This window comes from Dasypus novemcinctus, chromosome 3, assembly GCF_030445035.2.
Source record: "Dasypus novemcinctus isolate mDasNov1 chromosome 3, mDasNov1.1.hap2, whole genome shotgun sequence".
Classification (NCBI taxonomy): Eukaryota; Metazoa; Chordata; class Mammalia; order Cingulata; family Dasypodidae; genus Dasypus; species Dasypus novemcinctus.
Genome location: NC_080675.1, coordinates 154,237,783 through 154,261,393, shown reverse-complemented (window position 1 = coordinate 154,261,393; position 23,611 = coordinate 154,237,783). Strand labels below are relative to the sequence as shown.

At 47.8% G+C, this 23,611-nt stretch overlaps 1 protein-coding gene across 5 annotated transcripts in view; it reads left to right on the top strand.

The window, feature by feature from the left end:
• Positions 1-23,611, top strand: part of RASGRF1 (Ras protein specific guanine nucleotide releasing factor 1) — a 133,811-nt gene that overhangs the window by 21,218 nt on the left and 88,982 nt on the right. For 4 of the 5 annotated variants that reach the window (XR_011648468.1, XR_011648467.1, XM_058294607.2 and 1 more), the window contains exons 2-5: positions 1,249-1,355; positions 9,156-9,303; positions 16,178-16,270; positions 18,950-19,203. Coding sequence is in view for 3 of the 5 variants with exons in the window: in XM_058294607.2 (XP_058150590.1) it covers positions 1,249-1,355; positions 9,156-9,303; positions 16,178-16,270; positions 18,950-19,203 (602 nt within the window). In the remaining 2 variants the exon portion in view is untranslated. Of the gene's footprint in view, positions 1-1,248; positions 1,356-9,155; positions 9,304-14,003; positions 15,273-16,177; positions 16,271-18,949; positions 19,204-23,611 lie in introns of those variants that run through there. The other variant, XM_058294609.2, reaches the window with a different exon arrangement.

The window sequence follows — 23,611 nt, the reverse complement described above, 5'->3', positions numbered from 1 at the left end:
TCTGAGCTGACACCTCCAGCCCTAATCTGCAGGCCAGACACCCTGAGAGTGGTGAAACTGGCAGTGTGCACAGACCAGGCTCGCAGGCACTCACAGGTTGTATGGCTATCCTCCCCACAGGCCTAATCTCATAAAACCTGCCCTTTATCCTGCCGATGGCCCACCCCAGTCCCTGTCCCCATGCCCACCCAGTTGCTCCAGCCAGAAACTTGGGGGTTGTCCAAACCACCCATTCCACTTTTGTCCCACCCCATCCCTCCACCCAGCTCCATCACCCAGCCGCAGACTACCTGCCCAGTCTCATCTCTGACCATCATCACAACCCCTCCCACTGACAATCCTTATTCCTTCTGTGCCACCACTTCCCACCCCTGAAACATGCCATGTGCTCTAGACCCTGTGCTACCATACACACACACACACACACACACACACACACACACACTTCCATCCACCTGAGAAAGAGCCCAGGACAGTGCTCCATCCTCTGGGAAGCCCTCCCTGATTTCCCTGGGCTAAAACAGCAGCTTTCTCAATACCCCCACAGCCCTTTTTTCTTACTTATTATAGTAATGATCACACTGCATTAATTATAGCAAACACTTACGCAATGCTTACTAGGTGCCAGGTATTGTTCTAAGGGCTTTAAGTGTATTTAATTCATATAACAGCATTACCGATATGTGTCAGTTGTCTGACTCCTCCACTTTCCTGGGAACTTGGGGGGCAGGCACCACAGGTAACCCAACTCTAAGTCACCTGCATCTAACACAAGGTGGTATACAGTGGGACCTCAAAAGCCCAGGGTCTGTTCCTTCATTGCTCTAACCACAGGACCTTGAAGAGTGTTTAGTAAATTTTTGTAGAATGAATTAAATGGATGCTGGGTTGAACTGGTACCCAGTTCCCAACGGGGATGTTCTCTTGGTGTGTTTTTCCCTGCCTTCCCTCCAGCACACCTGATGGTTTAAAGCTGTTTTTATTGCAATTTGTTGGCAAATAGGGCTTTGTGGGTTTTGCTTCTTTCTTACAATATCCTAAGGATAGGTTCCATTACAGTGTACAAAGCCTGTCTTAATCAAGAGATTGAAACTGCTAAATAGACTGGCATCCCGACGATCACAAATAATGATTCTGTGACTAGCTGATGTGGCAACGAGAGCTTTGCAAAACAGCTAGATTGATAGCAGAGATGATGCTGGTTCCATGGACACCCTGGTAATTGGAGATGTCTTCTTCTTGGTGCAGCATTATTTCACGGTTAACTTCAGCCATGAGAACCAGAAAGCCTTGGAGCTGCGGACAGAGGATGCAAAGGATTGTGACGAGTGGGTGGCAGCCATTGCACATGCCAGGTATGTCCCTACCCCAGGGAAGGAAGGACTCCCCAGCCACAGACCAGACGGAGGAGGTCCAACCCAAGGACCCAGTTGAGCAAACGCAAGCCTCAGGAAGGCAGGGCAGGGGCGGGGCTTTGGAAAGGGAGAGGAAGGGAGAAAGAAAGCTTTAAGAAGTCCCCCTTGACAGAGTTCCCCCTTGGGGCCCTGGGACAGCACCTCCCTGGGATGCCCCAGTGATGAGAGGTTGTGAGATGCAGCATTGCAGCCTACCACCACTGTTCCATCCAGATTAATCCTCTTTTTATACAAGAGGAAATGAGTAGGATTTGGTTTGATTAGTTTTATGGCTACCAAAGTCTAAGGCCTCCAGGGTTCTAACCCAGATATAGCCTATTAGCCACCCATTTGCCATGTGGTCATGAACCCATATAGCCCATCCAATTTTCTCATGTTAGCTGAGATTCTTTAAGCCCCTCTGAACACTGATGCACAGGATTCTAGGTCAGCCCCTTCCCATATGCCAAGCAGTATGTGCCTCTCTCTGGAGGGAAACTCACTGGGCCAAGTGGTGAGGAAAGCAAAAGGAGCATATATACTGCTGAGAAATGGGACTCCAAGCTGTACTGACCCCTCTTTGGGTCCTGGAGAAACTATGGACTTGTAACCTGAGGTATGGCCCCAGAGCTAGTATTCCCCTTGCAGAGCTGAGTACTGTCTGGGAGCAGGGCACCCACACTCAGCTTCCTGAGCAGTGAGACCTCTCTGGCTCAGTGGATCATGGTGTGTTTGTCCCCCACTAAAATGGGAGCTCCTGAGGGCAGGGGCCAGGTGTAATTCTTTGCTTTATAAAGGCATGGACAAAGTTGTCAGCAAATGTGGGTTGAAAGAATGCAAGGATGAATGGAAGGATGGAAGATATATAAATGTGGAATTTATGTATGGATGAAGAATGAATGATGAATGGTGATGGATGGATAGATGGATGAATGGATGGATGGATCGGATCCCAGGGCCCTCCCTTGAGCCTTAGATCAAACTAACTGATCAGAAACCTTTATTATGGCCATAACATTGGCCTTTGCCCTTAGGTCAGGCCATCTCCATTCCTGTCCTCAAGAAGTGTCCAATCTAGCTATGGAGACTATGTTCTCACACATGAGGCAATAGAGTCAGGCCCTGTGTGTGGTGTTGGTGAGACAGAAATGGATGTAGCACATGTATTCCTCCAGGGATATCATAGTGTTATCAGGGACACATAAGGCATGTGCACAAGTAGCTCTGGTGCATGAAGGCTGAAGGTACAAAGCACCATAAAGAGACATTGCATGGGAAGCGGACTTGGCCCAGTGGTTAAGGGCATCTGTCTACCACATGGGAGGTCCGTGGTTCAAACCCCGGGCCTCCTTGACCCATGTGGAGCTGGCCCATGCACAGTGCTGATGTGCACGAGGAGTGCCATGCCACTAAGGGGTGCCCCCCGCGGAGGGGAGCCCCACGTGCAAGGAGTGCGCCCCATAAGGAGAGCCACCCAGCGTGAAAGAAAATGCAGCCTGCCTAAGAATGGCGCCACCCACATGGAGAGCTGACACAACAAGATGATGCAACAAAAAGAAACACAGATTCCTGTGCCGCGGACAACAACAGAAGCAGACAAAAAAGACGACGTGGCAAATAGACACAGAGAACAGACACCTGCGGGGGGGGGAGTGCTTCCATTTGCAGGGAAACAGTGACACATGGGAAAGCTGGAAATGGGGTGACATTGACCTGAGTAGGAAGGGCGGGGTATAGATTTAATGGGTTAAGATAAGAGCATTTTACACACACACCCCTCCCCCCCAAAAAAAAGCCTGAAAAGAGGCACTGATAGAGGAAAGAAAATTTCAAGAATAATGAAAAAACAAATTTTGGGTGCCTGGAAGTAGATAAGTTGGAGGGTAGGCTAGAACCAGACCATACTTGGTCTTAAATACTGTACTGAAATGTTGAGCCTTTCTGAGGGGCCAGCAAAGGTTTTATGTGAGGAAAGTAATGTGATCAGAGCTATAACTTAGAATGGAAATTGTGGCTTCTATGAAGGTCAAAATCAAGTGGGCCAGAACCCAAATTCAGTCTCCCCAGCAGTAAAGTAGTGCTGATAACAGGATTGAGTAAGGACCGGATGAAATTATTTATGTGAAGGCTTTGTAATCTGCAAAGCATTATAGCATTCTAATTTGTTATACATTCTGATAATCAGGATAAGATTAATTTAGAAAATCAATTAATACAAATTTTTCTACGCATAATGTACATTACATATACACTAGAATAGCTTAAATGATTTTTAAAAACTGACAATATCAAGTGTTGGAGAGGATATGAAAATTCTCATACATTGCTGGTGGGAGTGTAAAATGGTACAACCACTTTGGAAAATAGTTTCTTAAAAAGTTAAACATACATCTTACTTTATGACCCAGCAATTCTAATTCTTGGTAGTTATCCAAGAGAAATTTAAATCTCTCCACAAAAAGCCTTGCATGCAAATGTTCACATCAGCTTAGTGCACAATAATGAAAAACTAGAAGTAGCTGAGATGCACATCAACAGGCAGAAGTATAAACAGCTCTAGTATGTCCATGTAATAGAATACTACCCGGCAAGACTAAGGAACCATCTACAGCTACATACAGTAAGATGGGTGAATCTCAGCATCAGTATGCTGAGAATCTCAGCATCAGTATGCTGAATGAGAGGAGTAAGACACAAAATACTACAAGCTGTATGATTCCAATTACATGAAATTCTAAAACAGGCTAAACTAACCTATTGTGATAGAAATCAGAACAGTGATTGCTTCTAAGATGAGGATTGGCTGGGAAGTGGGAAGGAGCATTAAGGAACTTCCTGGGGTGATGGGAATATTCTGTATTTTGATTAGGATATATACATTTGTCAAAATTGATCCAGCTGTACACTTAAGACCTCAGCTTTCTACTGCATTTTACCTCAAATTTTAAAAATGTTCATGATACAGAGTTTCTGTTTAGTGTGATGGAACCATTTTGGTAATGGATGGTGGTAATGATAGCACAACACTGTGAATGTAATTAACATTACTGGATTGTAAACCAGAAAGTGGTTAAAAAGGGGAGTTTTAGGTTGTATATATGTACCACAATTTTTTGATTAATGAATGATAAATATATATTTTTATTTTAGACAGAATGTGTTAGTTTTCTATTGCTGCATAACAAATTGTCACAAAGTTGTAGAAGCCCAGTCTGACAAGACAGAGTCCTCTGCTCAGAGTAGCACACAGCTGAAATCAAGGTGTCAGCCAGGCCGGGCTCTTATACAGAGGCTCTGGGGAACTTTCTGTTTCCAAGCTCATTCTTGTTGTTGGTAAGATTCAGTTCCTTATGGTTGAAGGACTGAAGTCCCTGTTTCCTTGCTGGCTACCACCCTCATTCCTTGCCATGTGGTCCCTCCATCTTCAAGCCAGCATCAGTGTATCACAACTCTTTTTTGCCTCAGATTTCTGCCTTGGCCTTTTGTGACCAGCTGGAGAAGATGCTCCATTTTACAAGGTTCATATCAGGAGTACCTATAGTTCAGCAAATGAGTTCCTGCTTCCCATGTTCAAGGTCCTGGGTCCTTAAAAAAACTCCTTAAAAAAAAAAACTCATGTGATTAGGTCAGGCCCACACAGATAATCTTGCTCTCTTAACATCGACTGTGTCATATAACATAACCTCATCAGAGGAGTGAAATCCACCCAAGGATTAGGCAGGACATAGACACAGAGCAGAAGGACCATCTTAGAACTCTGCTTACCACCAAGAGAGAACAATAATTTTTTAAGCACTTCACTAATTGAATACTAACTCTGATGGAGCCAATAAAATAATAATAATCTGATTTACATAAATTCTGCCAATCCTTTCTGAGGTTCCAACTGCCTGACAGAGGCACCTGAGGGCACCTCCATCGCCACAATCCTAAACCCAAACTCATTGCTGTCATCCAGTTAACAAAGGGCAACTGTGCAGTCCTTTAGAGTCTGAAGTTTTTTCACACTGTGTGTCATTTGCTCTTTACAGTAACTGAGTGGGTCCCTTCAGTTCCATGGGACAAACGTGGACACTGAGACCCCATATCACATGGGGAATAGGTGCCTGAACAGGGATTGGGCTGCCCCAGATCCTGGCTCTAAGCTCAAGGCTCTGTGACTTCTGGTGATACAGATTCAACCCAGACCAGAAGCCGCCCACTGCTGAAGAGGAGCAGTCAGACAAATAGACACCACCTGCCTTGGAACAAAAGTCTCTCCACCCATCATCCTTTAGGAAGCCAGTGGGATGTTCTGACTGTCCTCTCTTATGAAGCCCTGGTGTTTGGGTCAACCTACTCAGATGATTGCCCCCCATTCAGTGTGTGTCAGGAGCATGGTGATGGTGACTGGTATGGGAAATGAATGGATTTCCTAAGAATAGTTCCCAGTAGCCAACCTGGCTCAGCCTCAGCTTGTTGGACAGCACCCTCAGTCTTATCTGAGAAGCTGGCTATGAGACTAAAAGGGGAAACAATAAATGGTTCTTAACTGTGCCAAGAGCTTTATTTAACCTCAAACTTCATACATTGTGCACATGTGCATGTGTGTGTGTGCGTGTGTGTGTAGAGAGAGATTGGCTCTCTTCCACAGCCATATTGAGTAGTAAGTATTTTCACATATGCTTAATTTAGTTTTTATTTATATATACATAATACGTTCCTTTTATGTACAAAAATAAACACTACAATGTATTAATAGCATGCAGAGACAATGTTCTCTCACACTGTATGTATAGAATTCTAGTATTATGGGTGTATATACAATAATGTATAAAATGTAATATGGCATGTATTTTTCAGTCTACATTTCAGTGAAGATAACTATATGCCAGTTGACCATGTGGAAGAGCGAGTATAGAAATGCATTGTCAGGAGGTTATTGCCAAACTTTAGCTCCCTCCTGCTTTGAGGCTTATTTACTGTGGTTTGGGGCAAGTTCCTTCCCCTCCTTGGGCCTCAGTGTCTTCATTTATAAAATAAGAAGGTTGGCCTTACGTGATGCTAGCTCTGAGAATCTGTGAGTCTATAAATACAGTCCCTGCCCAAGGAGGTGCTCCAGAAGACTTTCTTGGATGGAAGGGAGGACGGGAAGCAGGAAGGAAGGAAAGCAAACAGACCAGGTCATCCTGCAGAGGAGACACTGTGGCTTCCAACACATCTGTGGCTTTTTGAAGCATGGCATTAGGACAACTGCCATTAGTAAGAATAGACAAATGAAGAAGCTGCATTTTCACACGCCTGGAGTGGGGAGAGGTGTGGAAAGAGCCTTCTTCATCCTCTCAACTCAATTTCCTTTGCAAGTCTCTTGGGAAGCCGGAAAAACTTTAAAACCTGATATCCTAGTTAAAATTCATTTTTGTAAGAGAAGCACAAAATCCTCATTTCAATCAAATAGTGTTGAAAACCAAAGACTTTTCTCATATAGCCTGTTAGTTATATTTAATGGGGGACAAGAATGCAGATTTGGCAAGTGGGAGATTGTTGGTGACTCCAGAGAGGGACCCGGTTCCTGTGGGTGCTGGGGGCAGAGGCCAGATAGCTCAGGGCTGAAGAGCAAAGGGGAAGCGAGAAGATGGAGACAATGAGATTGTTCTTTCAGCAAACCTCACTACAAAGGTGGAAAAGAGCGGGTAGGAGCTAGAGGGAGAGATGGGACCGAGAGATGCTGTTTCATTTTAAGAGGGAATTGACTTAAGCCTTTTTATGTGCTGGGGAGAAGCCGATGGAGTGGGGCAGTTGCTAATACAGAGGAAAGAGGCAGTACCTGAAGGACAGAAACCCTGAGACCCCAGGGCCAGTGTTGGGACCATGGGCTCAGACAGGGGCTGGGGGCAGCCAGGCCTGTGCCCACTGAAGGAGAAGAGAAGCCATAGTTCCAGCAAACCATCACGAAGCACACACACCATGTGGGCCTTGTGTTTCACGTATGTGGACCAATTTGATCCTCACAGCACTCGGCGAGGTCAGTCCTATTATTGTCCCCATTTTATGGACGAAACAACTGAGGTTCAGAGAGGCAAAGCGACCTGTCCACAACCCCTCAGCTAGTGGATGTGGGAGCTGGGGTGGTCCAGGCAAACCAGACCAGGGCACGGACTTAGCCAGGACCGCGGGACACGGTGTGCGCAGTCAGTGTGGGCAGTGCTGGCCAGGGAGGGGCAGCACCACCCGGGGGGCCTCTGGTGGAGAAACAGAACCACCTGCAGAGGAGGTAGAGGGGAGTGAGGCATGTGGCTGGAGAGAGGGTGAAGGTTTGGAGTGGACATTCAGAACGTTTCAAGGCCCAGCCAAGGTTGGAGAGTAGGTGGAACCCCCACAGCTGCTGAGATGTAGGACTGGCCCAGAGGTGGGGCATTGCTGGGCAGGAGAGCGGGGAAGCAGCTGAGGATGTGAGGTGGCAGGGGAAGGGTGAAGCGCATGCTCATGGGTTGGTCCGGGGCTGCAGTGGAAAGGGATGGGGCAGGTGTGCGGGCCAAACAGAGTCCCCACCCCAGATGGGCCCAGAGAACTCTGAACATTCCCTCCAAATCGGGGGCTGCCTTTCTACCCCCTGACCCTACTCCCACCCAGGCTGGGCACCTCCCCTGGGATGCTGGGGTCCCCTTCTCAGATTCTCTCTGCCCACTGTGGCAGAGAGGGGGTCCCTTTACTGACATTGAATTTCTCCACATCTCTGACGTGTTCAAATGCTCATGGTGTGGGGCATCAGAGAGAGGCCCAGCCTACAATAGAGGGGACTGGGCAAGCCATTCAACCTCCTTAGTCTTGGTCAAAGTCCCCTCCATGCTGATGCTCTGCAAATTTGCATGATGTTATTTAACCCCAATCCTGGGACTATTTCTTCCACCTTCTGCCTACCCTTGGGAGCCCTCTCTAGTGTGGCCCCGCCTAACCATTCAGCCTATTTCCCATTACCCACCCCAACACAAACCTTCCACCCAAGACTTCTCTTTTATGAGCATTTACCTGGAGCACCGATTTGGAGTCAGAGGACTGGGTTCCAAACAGGCACCTTGTCCTCCAAGAAGTCTTCCCTGATTATAGGTCCTCGCTGCCTGCGCTCTCCTCAGTTCTACAGCATTAACAACAAATGATGCCCCATTTGGAACCCTGCTGTACTGCGCAGGTTGTGCAAGTGGCCCCCAGACTAAAATGTACATGCCTGACTTTGTGGAGGCCAAAGGGCCTGCCACGTGTCCACCCAGTTATCCATGCGTGCAGCACTTTCTAGGGCCAGGCCCTGTTGCAGGCCCTGGAGACACAGGAATAAGCATCACAGTGGCTCCACCTGCGCAGAATGCAGAGGCTAGTGGGGAGATGACCGGCAACTGGTAAGAGAAACCCAGGTGCTGAGGGGGGCACCATAGTCGGGGGTGGGGGGTGACAGGCAGGGAAAAAAGAGAATGGAGCTAGTCCAGGGAAAGATGGAGGGGGGAGGCATGTTCCAGAAGATCCGCTTGCACAAAGGCCCAGAGTGTGTGTATGTGAGATATGGGGGTGGGGAGGGGAGGCCGGAGGTCAAAGCATAAGGCAGGAGTCTGGGGAATAGGCCAGAGCAATCAGTAGCGGCCATGGCAGCCCTTCCTCACAGCCCATGCATCACATGGGCTGGTAATTGCAGATAGATGGGTGAGCCCCACTTCTGGTTGGTGCTCTGGTTGGGTCTCCAAGAAACAAGAGGCAGAGTCTTACCCAAAGTGTCCATCTGTCTGTCCACAGTTACAGGACCCTGGCCACAGAGCACGAAGCACTGATGCAGAAGTACCTGCACCTGCTGCAGATAGTGGAGACAGAGAAAACTGTGGCCAAGCAGCTGCGGCAGCAGATCGAGGATGGGGAGATCGAGATTGAGCGACTGAAAGCAGAGGTGACTTCGGCTGGGGGCGGGAAGGGGCTTCAGGGAGGGTCTAGGCCCAGACCTAATACCTCAAACCCCAGGGTCCTGCACATGGGCCTTCGAACCTAAAATGGGGCCTTCCCTACCACTTAGCAACTGTGACCTGGAGCAAGTCCCAGCAACCTCTCTGTGCCTATTTTCTCTTTCATCTGTAAAATGAGGCTTTTTACTCATCTGATGAGGCCCACAATCACATAGACTATGTGTTCCTGGGGTGGGCCATTACACTGTAGGCTCCCAGCTCAGCTCCAAGGCACCCTTTCCCTCTGCCTGCCATGAGGAAAATTCCTGCCGGGATGTTCCAGGCAGCTGTCTGGAGGTCCTGCTGCTGCTAGTTTAAGCCTTCTAGAGCTTCACTACGCAAAGTGCTGTCCATGGAGTGTGGTTTCAGGAGCTGGTTAGAGGTACAGCATTTTGGGCCCCACTCCAGACCTTTTGAATTGGAATCTGCAGTTTAACAACATCCCAGGAGATTCCATTTACATGAAAGCCTAAGAAGCCCTGGTCTGTCCCTTTAATGCCCCTGCCAGCTGTACCCACCCCCCACCACCCACACCTCTCAACACCCTCACCCTAACCTCACCACCCTGCTCAGAGCCACCTGGCCACACCATGCAAGTACCAGGGACTCTAAACTGAGGAGGGGCAAGTGAAGACACAGATTCCTGGGGTCAGGGCTGGCTCCATCATTTGTAGCCCCCACCTCACCCTGTCCTGAGCCCATAGGGTGCACACCCAACCTAACCCTCTTGGCCCCTGTCCTGAGGCCCCTGCCGAGGGCAGAGAGTGACAGTGGAACATGGTGTCCCTCCGCTGACTCAACCAGGTTGTCACTTCGGACAAAGAGCAGTGAAGGGCATGGGGGCGGCAGGGTGGGGGAGACTGGGGGAAGCTCAGGGCAGGGGGAGCAGGCAGCCGAGAACCTGTCACAGATTCTGATGCTTCCACTGGGTGTATTACCCTCCAAGGCAAAAGATTTTTTTAAAGACAGACCAGCTTGCTAAAGTTTCTGACTGTACTGTCTCTCCCTGCGCCCTCCCCTCTTTCTCTGTATCACACACACACATACCCTGCAGGTCAAAGGGTACCTGTTTGCTCCAAATGAGTTCCAGGAAGGTGGAAAGAGCTCATTTCCTAGAAAGTAGGCCATTGGGTACACAAGAAACACCAAGGAGTCAGGCAAATTTTCAGAGGCCCCAACGACAAAGAGAATCTTAGAACACCAGAATGGGGAGGGCTCTGAAGATCCTGGGGTCCAAGAGAAGAAGTGACTTATCCAGGGTTGCTCAGCTCATGTGTGATGGACACCAGGCTCCAACTCAGATCTCCTGACTCCAAACCCTTGGCCTGTGCCTACCCTACAGCTTGCTCCTTCTCCACCCACCCACCCAGAGGACTGGCTCAATTAGTTAGAGGGTGCATGTTAAGGGAATGACATTGTCACCTGGATGGTCCCAAGCCCTCGTGATCCACATTCCTCTGCTATCCAAATAAAATCCCTCAAGCCCCCTTCCCACATATTCCTGAAGATTTACAAGAGGGCTTACATTCTTCTGGTCACCTCTTTCTTTTACATTCTACTCTTCTAATTTGACAAACCACTTCCCACTGCAGCCTGTCCTTGTCTCAGTCTGTACTGTTCTTTATCCCTTCAGTGGTTACTACATGTATCTGTCAGGATGGACTAGAGTATGCTGCAAAATCTTGGTGACTGACAACAACAGTGGTTGATTTGTCACTCATACTGTTTCCATCGTGAATTCTGCTGAGGGCTGCGCTCCACAACATCCTCACACAGATTCCAGGGAGCTTCCACCATCAGAAATTCACCAGTTGCATGACAGGGGAAAGGAATGTGCAAATGGCACATGATATGCCTGTTCACTTCTCATTGGATAAAGCAAGTTATTAACAAGGCCCAACTTCAGGAGGTCTGAGAAATACAATCCCGTCGTGTCCAAGAAGAACCAGAATGTCAGCGAAAGCCCTGGTGTGTATCAAAATGCAGCTCCTCCCTCCTTCCCCAAGCCCATGCCACAGGCTGTTTCATGTAACTGACTTTCCTAAAGGTTGGTTGTCATGGAGGGATGTTTTATCACAGAAGAGAAAACAGCTTAAAAATGAATGGAAGACATCCCTGCCCTCAAGTCACTTGGCCATTCCTGCAATGAGGATTTCTCACTGCCTCCTCACCTCACACTCCCACATGTCACTTGTTGTTGTTCATAATCTCTTTCTCTACCAAGCCCTGCATTTAAAGAGGTGCTAGAGCCAGTTCATACCAGCTTGCAAGAGTCAAATGTCAAATTTTCAAGAATTTTGCAAGCCAGTTATTAAATCTTTGGTCACTTGAAACAGGCCAAGGTAGGAGTGTTTACACCATGGAAATCAGCAAATGCTACACATCAGGGTAGTCTTTTGTTTTTTTTCTTGTTTTTTTTCTTGTTTTTTTTTCAGAGTGTTGGTCATTAAGCCTTTACTAGTACACCACTGTCTACGTCTCTTTTCAGGGCCAGCTATATAATTTGTGGGTCCCAGAGCAAAATGAAAATGTGGAGCCCTTAAGAGTTTCAAGATGGCAAGAGCAGAGCATTGAACCAGTGTTGGGCCCTTCTGCACGTGGGGCTCTGTGCAGCTGCACCATTTGCACCCCATGAAGACGGCGCTGCTCTCCTCCCTTTCCATCCTCCAAGCCCTGTAATCCTCCCCCATCTATATCGGCAATAGGAAATAATGCTAAAATGCCTATCATTTTATTATGCAAAGAAATTCACCTCTGCCATAGTCTTTTTGTTCCCATCTAACAATCCTATCAGGTCTCACCTTTCATAACCAAAAAATCCATCACAGAACCATCTTGAACAAAAGGAACATCTGCCTCTGAGAAGAATCCTTCCCTTCCTTAGAATGCTCAGTTTGGCACCATTCCATTTGTTTAAGAGCTATTTTTCTCCCATTTATGATTGGAAATATATTTGGAGAACTAAGGCAGGCCTTAAAGGGCAGGATAGCAGTTTAGAGATAGTCATAACATTTTATGGGTTTGGAAGCACGCAGACTCCTGGAAGATTGACTCTTGAAGACACTGCAGAGATCTTAGTTCAGGGTTTAAAATAGACATTTAACCATGAAACCTGTTTTGTAAACAAGAAAATAGAAAGCCAGGGGACTGCTTGGGGACAGTTAGGAGATGGTGACCCTGTCAGTTCCCCACGGAGCACCTTCCCTACATCTCTTACGAGGGCTCCCCCTCTGTGCCTTGGCCCCTGCTTCCAGTCTCTCCTCCTACCACCCCCATACCCCGTGCACCTGCTTCCTTATCACACAACACAGTTTCACACCACTGTGCCTTTGTTCATATCATCCCCTCCACTCAAAGTCCCTCCTATCCATAGACCACCCATTGGACTCCTATTTGTCCTTCAAAACCTTTTCTGGGAAGCCCTTGCCATGTCCATGGGCAGTGGGTGAACACCTCTGTTCTGTACTTGCCTTGCATATCTGGCCAGGTTTGTGGATGCCTGCCCTCTTCTTAGGCTGGAAGTTCCTCAGGACATGAATGTAACTTATCCATCTCCAGCTCTGTCTTACCAGTGCCCAGGATGATGCCCAGCACAGAGGCACCATTAGGGCACACTAATGGGGTTGGTACAAAGGGACACATGGATGGGTGCTCCTCTGCTTGGTTCCACAGGGAGGGAACCACGAAGAAAGGAGAAAGAGCTGAGTTGTGTGGCAGCTGTTTGAAAAGCAAGAAATGCACAGATCTTTAGCAAAGCCTTGGCTGCTAACAAAAAGAAAAAACCCTGGGTTAATTCCACCATCAACTACTGCACCAAGTAAACACATTCTGGATTAAAGAAAGTATCTCTGGAGAGAGAGGCAGGCTGGGACAGGAGCCACTGTGTGTGCCCAAAGGGGGTGGCACAAAGTGGAGCTTGCCTCTGATAAGGAAGGAAAGCCAATCTGGGGTGGCAGGTGGGCAGGGACCAGCTGAGACGCTGGGCATGGAGCCACCAGACTTGGAGTCGAAAACCCATCTGGACTTCAGCCCTTGGGCTGGGATATGAAGCAAAGGACCAACTCCCCATGACCATCGTTGACAAGGATCAACTGAGCAGAGCCTAGGCGTCCACCCACCACACTGGGATCCAAAGTTAATTCATTCCGAGAGGGGACATTCCAAACTTAGGGAAAGGCTGCCCCCAGGAACCCAATGAGCAGGAGCTCCTACAGCCATCCTGCTACTGGCTCCTAGCAGGATGGGCCTTCAGCCCCCTGGGCAGGCTACACTGACCAAGACCTCAGTAGGAACCCCCAGCGCATAACTCCCCGGCGCTTTGCCCCCACCTAGATTGATCTTTAAATAAAGACTACAAGGCTGCCGGTGCTGCCTGTGCATGTAGCAAAGCAGCTGACCTAATTGCATCTATTTTTTTCCCTGGTCCCTGCTGAGTCCATGTCCTGGAATGCCTCTCCCTGAGAAGAGTGCCATCAGTTTTAAATACAGACTCCTTCCCTACCTCCATCTCCCCCTACACAAACCCTGCTATCCTAAAGAGAAAAAGGGTGTGATGTGCAAATCCCAAACCTGGCACACACACAAAAAAAATAGCAAACTGGCATGGAGGTGATAATCAGCCTTCAGGCCAAAGGCAGAGGCGTTGACTGGCACCCCGTCACTGCACTCTCCATTTGAGAGTGAGTGCGCCCCCCTTTAGATTACAGATCAAAGATTCAGTCTTCATTTCAGTGTGCAAATGTTCTCAGAGGGTCAAAAAAAAAAAAAAAAAAAAAAAAGGAAAAGAGAGAGAGAGAAAAAAAGAAAATCCCTTCTCCACACTGAATATTTCTCAGTGAGATATTTTCAGCCACTCTTCAAGCCTAGACCAGGGTAATTTTAGCATCCAGGGAGTGGAGAGCGGGTAACTGTTCCATTTTGCTTTCAAAGTGCTCAATTCACTCCATTGTGAGAGCCCATTCATTCTTCAGTTCAAGTGGCCTTGAGGGGACAAAGCCAGTGTGTCCTGGAGAGGAGAGGCGCACTACACTGGCTTTGAGGCTGTGTTTGTAGAATCTCCCAAGCTCCTATCTTTAGATGCATTGGGCTCGGTTATTGCAGTGTTTTCCTTTGATTGAGGATCCTTGGGCTGCTGCTGTTGTGGTTTTTTTAAATGCACTTATTCATGTATCCACCAAGTATGTGTGGAGTGACAGGCTCTGTGTGAGGCACAAGGACACATCAGTGAAACCCAAAGGGTTCACAACAAAAATGGGAAAGTAAATGGGCAATTCTAGCACTTTAATGGGAAAGTCCATGCTACTTGTTGGGAGCCCTTGTGAAGGAATCTGGTCTGATTTGAGTCTTTTGTGGACCCCAGAAAATTATGTTCCCAAGCTAACCCATTCTTGTGCATGTACCTATTTTATGTGGTACCTTTTGTTTAGAATCAGTTAAGGAACCTTTTGATTAGATCACTTTAGGGCCTCTGTAGATTGGACTACTTCAGTGAGGCATAACCTAGGGTGGGTCTTGGCCTCCGTGCTAAGAGTCTTATTTAAAATGGAGAACTGAGAGCAGAATGACACAGAGAAAGAGAGCTGCCATTCTACCCAGCCATGTAAGAGAGAACTCCAGGATTGCCTACAGCTCTGCAGAAAGACAGAAAAACCCTGAGAAGCTGAGAGAGAGGTTGGAGGTTAGAGTCAATGCAGCAGCCCAAAGCTAGAGATACAGGCATAGCCCACATAAGGCAAGCCATATGCCTGATCACCCACAGCTAAGCTCAGGGAGGAAGTAACCTGGAAGAGAAGGAAGGGCCCAGCCACCATTTTGCCTTGCCACATGGCAGAAGTCCAGGATCTACCAGCAGCTGACCTTTGATGAGACAGTATCTCTGATGATGCCTTGATTTGGACATTTTCACAGCCTTGGAACCGTAAGCTTTTACCTAATCAAGTCCCATTATAAAAACCAATGCATTTCTGGTATTTTTGTGTTGGCAGCCTTCAGCAAACTAAAACTGGGCCCAACGAAGACTTGCAGAATGGGGGATGGGTGGAAGGAGCCTGCCCAGGAGGGCACCTCCCCAGCCCATCTACCTGAGGAGTCCCAAGGGCCCCAGCCATAGTGCAGCCGGAGGTGCCCCCTCTCCAGGGTATCATCCCTTTATTTTGTTCTTGTAGCTCTGCCAACCTCTCTGATTCCCAAATTAGGCAAGTAGGGATTTTTAGTCCCTCTCAAATGTTAATTTTAAGTGTTATCTCAGTTTTTCTGGGTCTGCAGTTTTCAGGTTATACTCCAAAGAGCCCTCTAGTTCAGGGAACTAGTTCATAGTTCATGTGTGGGTACCCAGTGAGGGTGGGGACCAGACATAACTCCGAGCCATGTGCCTTTACCTGATTTATATGTTGGGGTTCCAGGTATGGTTGGGGTTTTTTTGTTTGTTTTTTGGGTTTTGTTTTGTTTTTTTTTGTAAAAAGTAAAGGGACCAATGATTGAAGGGAAAAGAGACGGCAGAAGGGAGGATCATCACAGATTTGGGTCAAAGTGCTCAGATTACAAATGCAGTGCCTACAGCCCAGAGAGAGGAAAGGCCTTGACCAAGATCATTCTGGGAGTCGGCAGTCCATCAGGCCCAGAATCCAGGTGAACTGGTCCCAGCCCATTGCTCACTGTGTCACAGAGGTCTGGAATGTGTCAGGTTCAGTGAGACAGAGCAGAAGACATGGACTGCGGGATCGCTGGCTTGGGGAAGAAGAGGGGCTGGCTCCCCAGGGGTGTGCCTGCTGGTAGCCCAAGGGCAGGGTCTCAACCAGCAGCTGACATGTGTCTCTGTTCCAGATCGCATCCCTCCTCAAGGACAATGAGCGCATCCAGTCCACCCAGACTGTCACCTCCAATGATGAAGACAGTGACATCAAGAAGATTAAGAAGGTCTGTACCATCCCCCTGGGCTGGCAGACACAGCCCAGCCCTCTCCTATCCAGAGAGCACCCCGGCATAACTCAAGGCTGGCAGCCACTTACTCCCATTGCCCACAGGGGTGCCACCCACTAACCTCTGCTCCAAAGACAGAAGCAACAAACCCCTGTCCCTGCACAGCATTTCTTCTGCTTGTCCTGTGAGGTGGGGTGAATCAGTACCATTTTATAGATTAAAAGCTGGGGCTCCAGTAAAAGTAGTAGATGGAGCTAGAACAGCTGTTCTCCTCTCAGCATGGTGCAGCCTCACCAAGACTCCCAGGACCACCTCTCCACCATCCCTCACTTGCATCCCCCCTCCAATGTCATGCAATCACCACCTCTCATAGCTGCTCCCTTGGGTCCCCAGCAGACGTCAGCATGGGATCTCAGTCTTTATAAACTCTCCATAGTCAGCCTTAGTGGTTGTGCCCCATTACAGAGACCAAAACATCTCAAAAGGTACCAAAGGATCTGCCCAGTGGCCAGTGACCACCCCATAGTGGGACTAGCAAAGAGAAAGAGCATGGTTTGTGTTTGCAGCTTTGCCAGACTTGGGACAGGAATCTGACTCACCCCAAGAAAAATAAGTGAAACCAGAGAATCCCGTTCCATGAGAACAAAAGGACCACAATGCCAGACCCTGCAAAATGGTGTCTCATGAGTCAAATTCAGCCTTCCAATGTGTTTGGGAGTGTTAGCCCACAGTGCTTCTCTCTTTTTAATTTGTTGCCAGTGCTTTAAAAGCTAAGTATTTCATATAAACATCTGGATTTGGGGTTTCTTAGAAATAGGAGATAACATTCATCAAGCATTTTCTGTGTGCCAGACTATTCTAGGAGCTTCAGGTGGATTCATTTGATTCTCATTTAAAAACACTCTGAGGTTTTATGATGATCACTATTTTACATATAGGGAAGCTGAAGCACAAAGAGGCAAAGTGACCTGTCCAAGGTCACACAGCTACATATTTGCAGTCACATTCAAACCCTGGCTGCTTCACTCAAGTTCACATCCTCAATGACTGGGCTACCCACCACTTGGAAAAACAGAAGGTCCAGCAACTCCAGGCCACCACCTACCCATGGCAAAAGTCAACCACAGTCAAGGAGCTGCTGCTCCCTTCATTTTGCCACCACCCATTCAGCTTCATGCATCTATTGGGCCTGTATTTGAATTTGTCAACCATGTCTAAACTAAGTCCCACCCAGGCAGGGATGCCCTGGGTTTCCTTCTCTGCTTCGGCCCGCTGGATGCTCACCTTTCCATCTTTAGCAGCTAATCTGGTTGGAACATTTTGTTAAAGACCCATTGAAATCCATGTGCCATCACTTATTTCATCCTCTTGAAGCCTCAGAGGAAGGTCTTCTGTCTTTGAAAAAGCCCTTCCTACCTTCAAAGATAACTGTTGGTCTGAGGTCAGGTCCCTCCTCTCCACCTGTCAGCTGGTCTGCACCTGCCATGAGTGGCCAATGCCTCTTTCAATGGACAAGGTTTTGATCATCCCTCGGCCTGGTCCCACAGCAGGCAATCCTCGTGGCATGACCCCCAGCCACCCATCCCATCTCCTATTAGCCTTGCTCCCGTCGCCCTGGGGCCTCCCTGGGTGGACTGCATGCTTCCACACAGCTCCGAGGTCAGATAGGGGGGAACTAGGTGTCCCTTGACTGTGTATGTGAGAGAGAGAAGGGGAGAGAGAGAGAGAGAGAGAGAGAGAGAGATAGAGAATCAAGGCCCTTCCCCAAGGCCCTGCCAAAACAAGGTCACTTCAAGCAGCCTGACTCCAAGACAACTGAGTTAAGTGTTTGTGTTCATTTCCCCACTGAAGCGGGAAGAGAGGCTCTGGTGCTCAGAAGCAGTTGATGAAGCCCAAGCATGAGATTAACTAATTTGCCATGTTCTGTTCAATTTCATAATTGCCTTCTATCCAGACAAGCTTTAATTGAAACTTCTGGGCTTTCAGGGCAGTCATTTAGACCAGATAAGGTATGAGCTGTGCCCAGTACAGCCTGGCAACTCCCTAACCTCAAGCCACCTCCTATTGTGGAGCCTTGGAGCCACATTTTAAACCCTTCAGCCAATGCTTCTAAAGCAGGAGTTCTTAACAAGGGGTCCATGAGCTTGAATTTAAATTTTAAAAAAAAACAAAAAAACCATTATCCTTGTAGGGACATGTTGGTGCAGGTGTGATATATTTATTAACTAGTACACCGTATAATGTGGATTTAGTAAGAGGTCCATGGTTTTCACCTGACTGGCAAAGGGGTCCATGGAACAAGAAATGTTAAGAACCCCTGTAAGCAACAAGAGATCTGGCTAAAATACAGAGTCTGATCCCATAAGTCTGGTGCAGGTCCTGAGAATCTGCATCTCTAACACACCTCTCAGGAGATGTTGATGGGACAAGTCCACGGACCACATCATCTCATTAGACCCATTTTACGGAGGGGGAAATAGACCCAAAGGGACCAAGTAACTTGTCCAGCAGCAGGCAGGTAGCAGAGCCAGCCTGGTCCATATCTGAGCTGTCCTCCGCTTGCCCAGCATGGGGGATGGCAGAGCCTGGGTCCCTGCCCTTGGGAAGTTCACAGCCCAGAAGGATGATCCAAGCCCAGAGTCTAACAGGAGACTCTCCCGCTGGACTGGCGCCCAGGTACAGAGCTTCCTGCGGGGCTGGCTGTGCCGGCGGAAGTGGAAGACTATAATCCAGGACTACATCCGGTCGCCCCACGCAGACAGCATGCGCAAGAGGAACCAGGTGGTGTTCAGCATGCTGGAGGCCGAGGCCGAGTACGTGCAACAGCTGCACATCCTCGTCAACAACTTCCTGCGCCCGCTACGGATGGCGGCCAGCTCCAAGAAGCCTCCCATCACGCACGACGATGTCAGCAGCATCTTCCTGAACAGGTGAGCACCCTAGCGTTTAGCTCTACCTTAGGGCACTTGCCAAGCGCGGCAAAGGGAAGAACCGCTGCGCTTTGGCACAAGCCCTCATCTAATTCCTCTGAAGGGCTCATAAGGAAACTGAGGCCCAGAAATGAAGGAGGTTGCCCAAGGTCACAGGCTAGGCATGCCTGACCCAACCGTTATAGGGCCTGGGACAAGCGTGCAAATGGAGGCCACATACTTCATGTGCAAACTCGTGGCTCCTAACTAGGGCTACTTTGCCATCACACCCCCAGGGAGCATTTGGCAATGTCTGGAGACGTTTTTGGTTGTCACAGCTGGGGGTGGGGGTGCTACTGGCATCTAGTGGGTAGAGGCCAGGGATGCTGCTAAACGTCCTACATTGCACAGAACAGACCCCTACAACAACTATCCAGAATGCTGATAGTGCCAAGGTTGAGAAATCCTGTTGTGAATGTTTTAAAGTTGTAAATAAATCTGCAGAATGTTAAAATGTGTTCTGTTCTTCCACCTTAGGACCTGGAGGCCAGGTTCAGACTTGGAACCCTTAGACACCTGAGGGTTCTGCTCTGGACCATGCTCTCCACGTGCTCTGTAAAATGCCATCAATTTTCCAATCTGGTGACTCAGGGCAGTAAGATGGGATTTGTGATGTTTCAAGAATCTGAGATCATGGCTACTCATCTGCAGTCAATCTCCTTTTTAAGGATTTGCTTAGGAATGGTTTAAAGGAAATTTTTAGTGGGTAATAGAATTGAGTAAATTAGATAAAAGCCACAAAAATGGGAAGTGGGTATAGCTCCATGGTTGAGCACCTGCTTGCCATATACAAGGTCCAGGTTCAATCCTCAGAACCTCCTTTAAAAAAAAAAAAGGCACAAAAATGAAAACATATAAACAGTGCTCTTTACAAACGATTCTCATCTAGGAATCAGAGTAAATCTCGGAGCACCCCTAAACATTCATTCAAATGCATTTCTTTTAAAATATCCATCATTTGGTCATTTCATTCATTTCAGCAGACCTGACCCTTCTTCGCCCAGGCACCCTGCATGGGTGTCCATGACCGTGGGTCACCCTACCTAGGACTCCTTTTCCCCCTTTCCTTGCCAATGTGGTGTGGTGAGTTCAAGGTGCCTGTGAGACACCCTAAGGAGCTGGGAGAGGCAGAGGATGGGGATCAGATGGAGATCTGATGCCCAGGTGAGAGATCAGGCTGGAAAACTTGAAAGCCATTGGATGGGACAGGGCTGACACCATAGATGTGGATGAGGCATGGGAGGGTGGGGGTAGATAGACCGACAGACAGAGAAGGTGAGGTAGGGGGCAGGCAGACAGAGGGAAGGGGTAGTGATGGGGCACAGACAGAGGGAAGTGGTGAGGAGCGCCAAGAAAGAAAAAAAAACAGGTGGGGTCAGGGAAACAGTTTTGGCCTTACAAGATCTTCTAGAAGCCCTGAATCACGGGGTTTGATGCTATTGCTTTTTAATATTGCCTTTAATATACATGTTTAACCCAATGTTTAAACTTCAAATAAATGTTTTTATTCATTTGCTAAAATTTAAAAAATGAATATTCTCTTTTTCCGAAATCAGATAACATTGACCCCAGAAACAACTGGGCCTTTTAGACCCAGGCCTTTTAAGTCCCAAAAGACCCAGGCCTTTTAGGTCCCAAAAGAGTGAAAAACCTATTCCTTTCTGAGTAAACAGCCCTAGGCAGCTGGGCTGGGTTTGCAGATTCTGGCCTTACTTTGGAGCAGAGGTTCTCAGATGGGACCCCAGGGTGCTCAATCTGTAGGTCTGGGACAGGGCCCGAGGATATGCATTTCTAACAAGTTCATAGCTGCTGCTTTTGCTTGGGGTTGAAATACACAGCTTTAGAAATGCTTTTGAAATGCACAGGTGACTACTCGTATTGGAGGCTCAGCCAGGGCTCCTTACTTCAGGATACTTTAGGAAGCATTGTTATTGTTTAAGGTTTTTGTACTTTAGGCCATTATTGCAAACTTATCTTCCCATAATTTCATTCTACCATACTGTCCTTTCATGGAATTCTTTTGGTGAATAGTATTCATTCTAGCTCCCAGCACTTGTTCAAAAGTCGTTTGGAAAAATCACAATATGATTTGATATTTTTATCTTTTAAGAAATGAATGAATCAGGTTGGATGCCTTTACTAGAAAGTAAAGATAATAATTTTCAACACTAACATTAAAAAGAAATGAGGGAGCAAATGTGGCTCAAGCGATTGAGTGCCTGCCTCCTACATGGAAGGTCCTGGATTCAGTTCTTGGTGCCTCCTAAAGAAGACAAACAAACAATGAACAAAAACAGACAATAAGCAAAAACAAATGAGCAGGGAGTGGATGTGCTTAAGCAGTTGAGTGCTTACCTCCCCACATGAGAGGTCCTGGGTTCAGTTCCTAGTGCCTTCTAAAGAAAAAACAATGAGTAGACAATGAGAAAAAAAAAATCAACAAGCAGACAACAAGCACAAATAACAAGCAAAAACAAGAAGTGAAAAACAACAAGCAAACAGATGATGGAGCCATCTTGGTGGGGAGTAAAAATATTTTAAAAAGAATTGAGGAGGGGAGTGGATGTGGGTCAGGCAGTTGGGGTTCAGTTCCCAGTGCCTCCTGAAGAAAACAAACAATGAGCAGACATGGAGCAAAAACAATGAGTGGACAATGAGCAAGACCATGAGCAAACAACTGAGCAGACAGAAAAAAAGCAGGCACTGGATGTGGCTCAAGCAGTTGGGCACCTGCCTCCCACATGAGAGGTCCTGAGTTCAGTTCCTGGTGCCTCCTAAAGAAGAAATGAGCAGAATGAGCAAAAAACAAAGTGCAAACAGACAAGGGAGCCATCTCGCATCCGGGAGGCCAGGATGTTGTGGAATTTAAGAGAAGTTCAATTAATTGAGTATAGAGAGGCCAGGACTCAGGAATGATTTTGAGAAGGAAAAAATGGTTTATTGACGGCCGGCCGGACTCGGGAGCTTTCAGTTTGAATCCCGAGCCCCGAACAAGATTTTCAAACGTCTTTTATACAGAGAGGAAAGGCCAAATGGTCCCTTTGTTTCAGTTCTCAATAGGCTTCAATTAGCATATATCTCTTTCACATCTTAGGTAAGCTTTTAGCAAGGACTCCAGACATTTTAGATAAGCCTTGGTTTTTGCATTTCCCCTAAATACTTAAAGTTTATAGCCCTTGCTTTGTTAAACATTTCCTGGGACTGGAGCCTGCTGGTCCCTAAGAGCAGGACTGCAGCCTCTTACCGTTTCACACCCACAAGTCAAACAACTTAGTTATCTCTGAAGAGACAAAGAGCCTTCCACCCATAGCCCACATCAAGGAGAGAAATGTGGAGATGGACTTCTAAATAGACCCATGAATCCTTCAGCAGTGTGAATGGAGAGATTTACCCAGGTCTGTTTTTCCCCTTCCTGTTGTCAACACAAGCCAGCCCCATGGGTGGGGACCCAGCAATGTTATGGATGGGATCAAAGAGTTGGTAACCAGTGACCCCACCTGAGGCAGGAGCACTCCATTTATTCAACAAACACAGAAAAGTGACGCTGTGCCTGGCTGCAGTCTGGTCTGTGGACGTGAAGACAAGACATTACCAGCCCTACAATGAGGAGAGATGATCCACCAGATATTTAGCATAAAATGTGACAAGAGCCACAAAGGACACTTCTGGAGAAGGTGGTATCTGAGCTTGGTCTTAAAGGACAAGAGAGAGTTTGCAGGAGGAGGAGGAGGAAACAGCTTCCCAGACAGCAAGCAGCATGTGCAAAGGCTCAGAGGTGGGGAAGGGAAAGCCCTCAGGAGGGCAACAAGAGCTGAGACCTCCAGCTAAGGAACTGGCACTTAATCGTGGAGGCAGGGAGGAGCCATCAGACATCTCGGGCAGAGAATGTCATGGTCAAGTCTGTCTCAGGAGGCTCTGCCCCTCTGCCATGTGAAAGGGGCTTAGAAGGCGGAAGCAGAGACAGGCAGGCCCATGAGGGAGCTGATGAACAGGAAGCGACTCCAGGACCATAGCAAGCATACTGCCCTAGATGGCCAGAGGCAGTATGTGTCTGAGCACACTTCCCTAGTGCCTTGAAGGGCATTGGTCAACTAAAAATTCATAGAACCAGGGACAAAAGAGCTGGAAGTAATGAGCTCCCCATCACAGGAAGAACCCAAAGGGGTAACTCTTGGTAGAAACATCAAAGAAGGCATTTAATTAGGTGCCCTTTTAGCTCTCTTCCAGCCCTGAGTCAATAGCACCATGCACTCTTCATCTCCCAGAAAGTGCCTGCCCATGTCTGGAACAGACACCTCTGGCCTGGTGCACTCAGCTTATAACTCTCCATCTCCCCAAGCAGCCATTCCTTCATCCCAAGCATGCTACT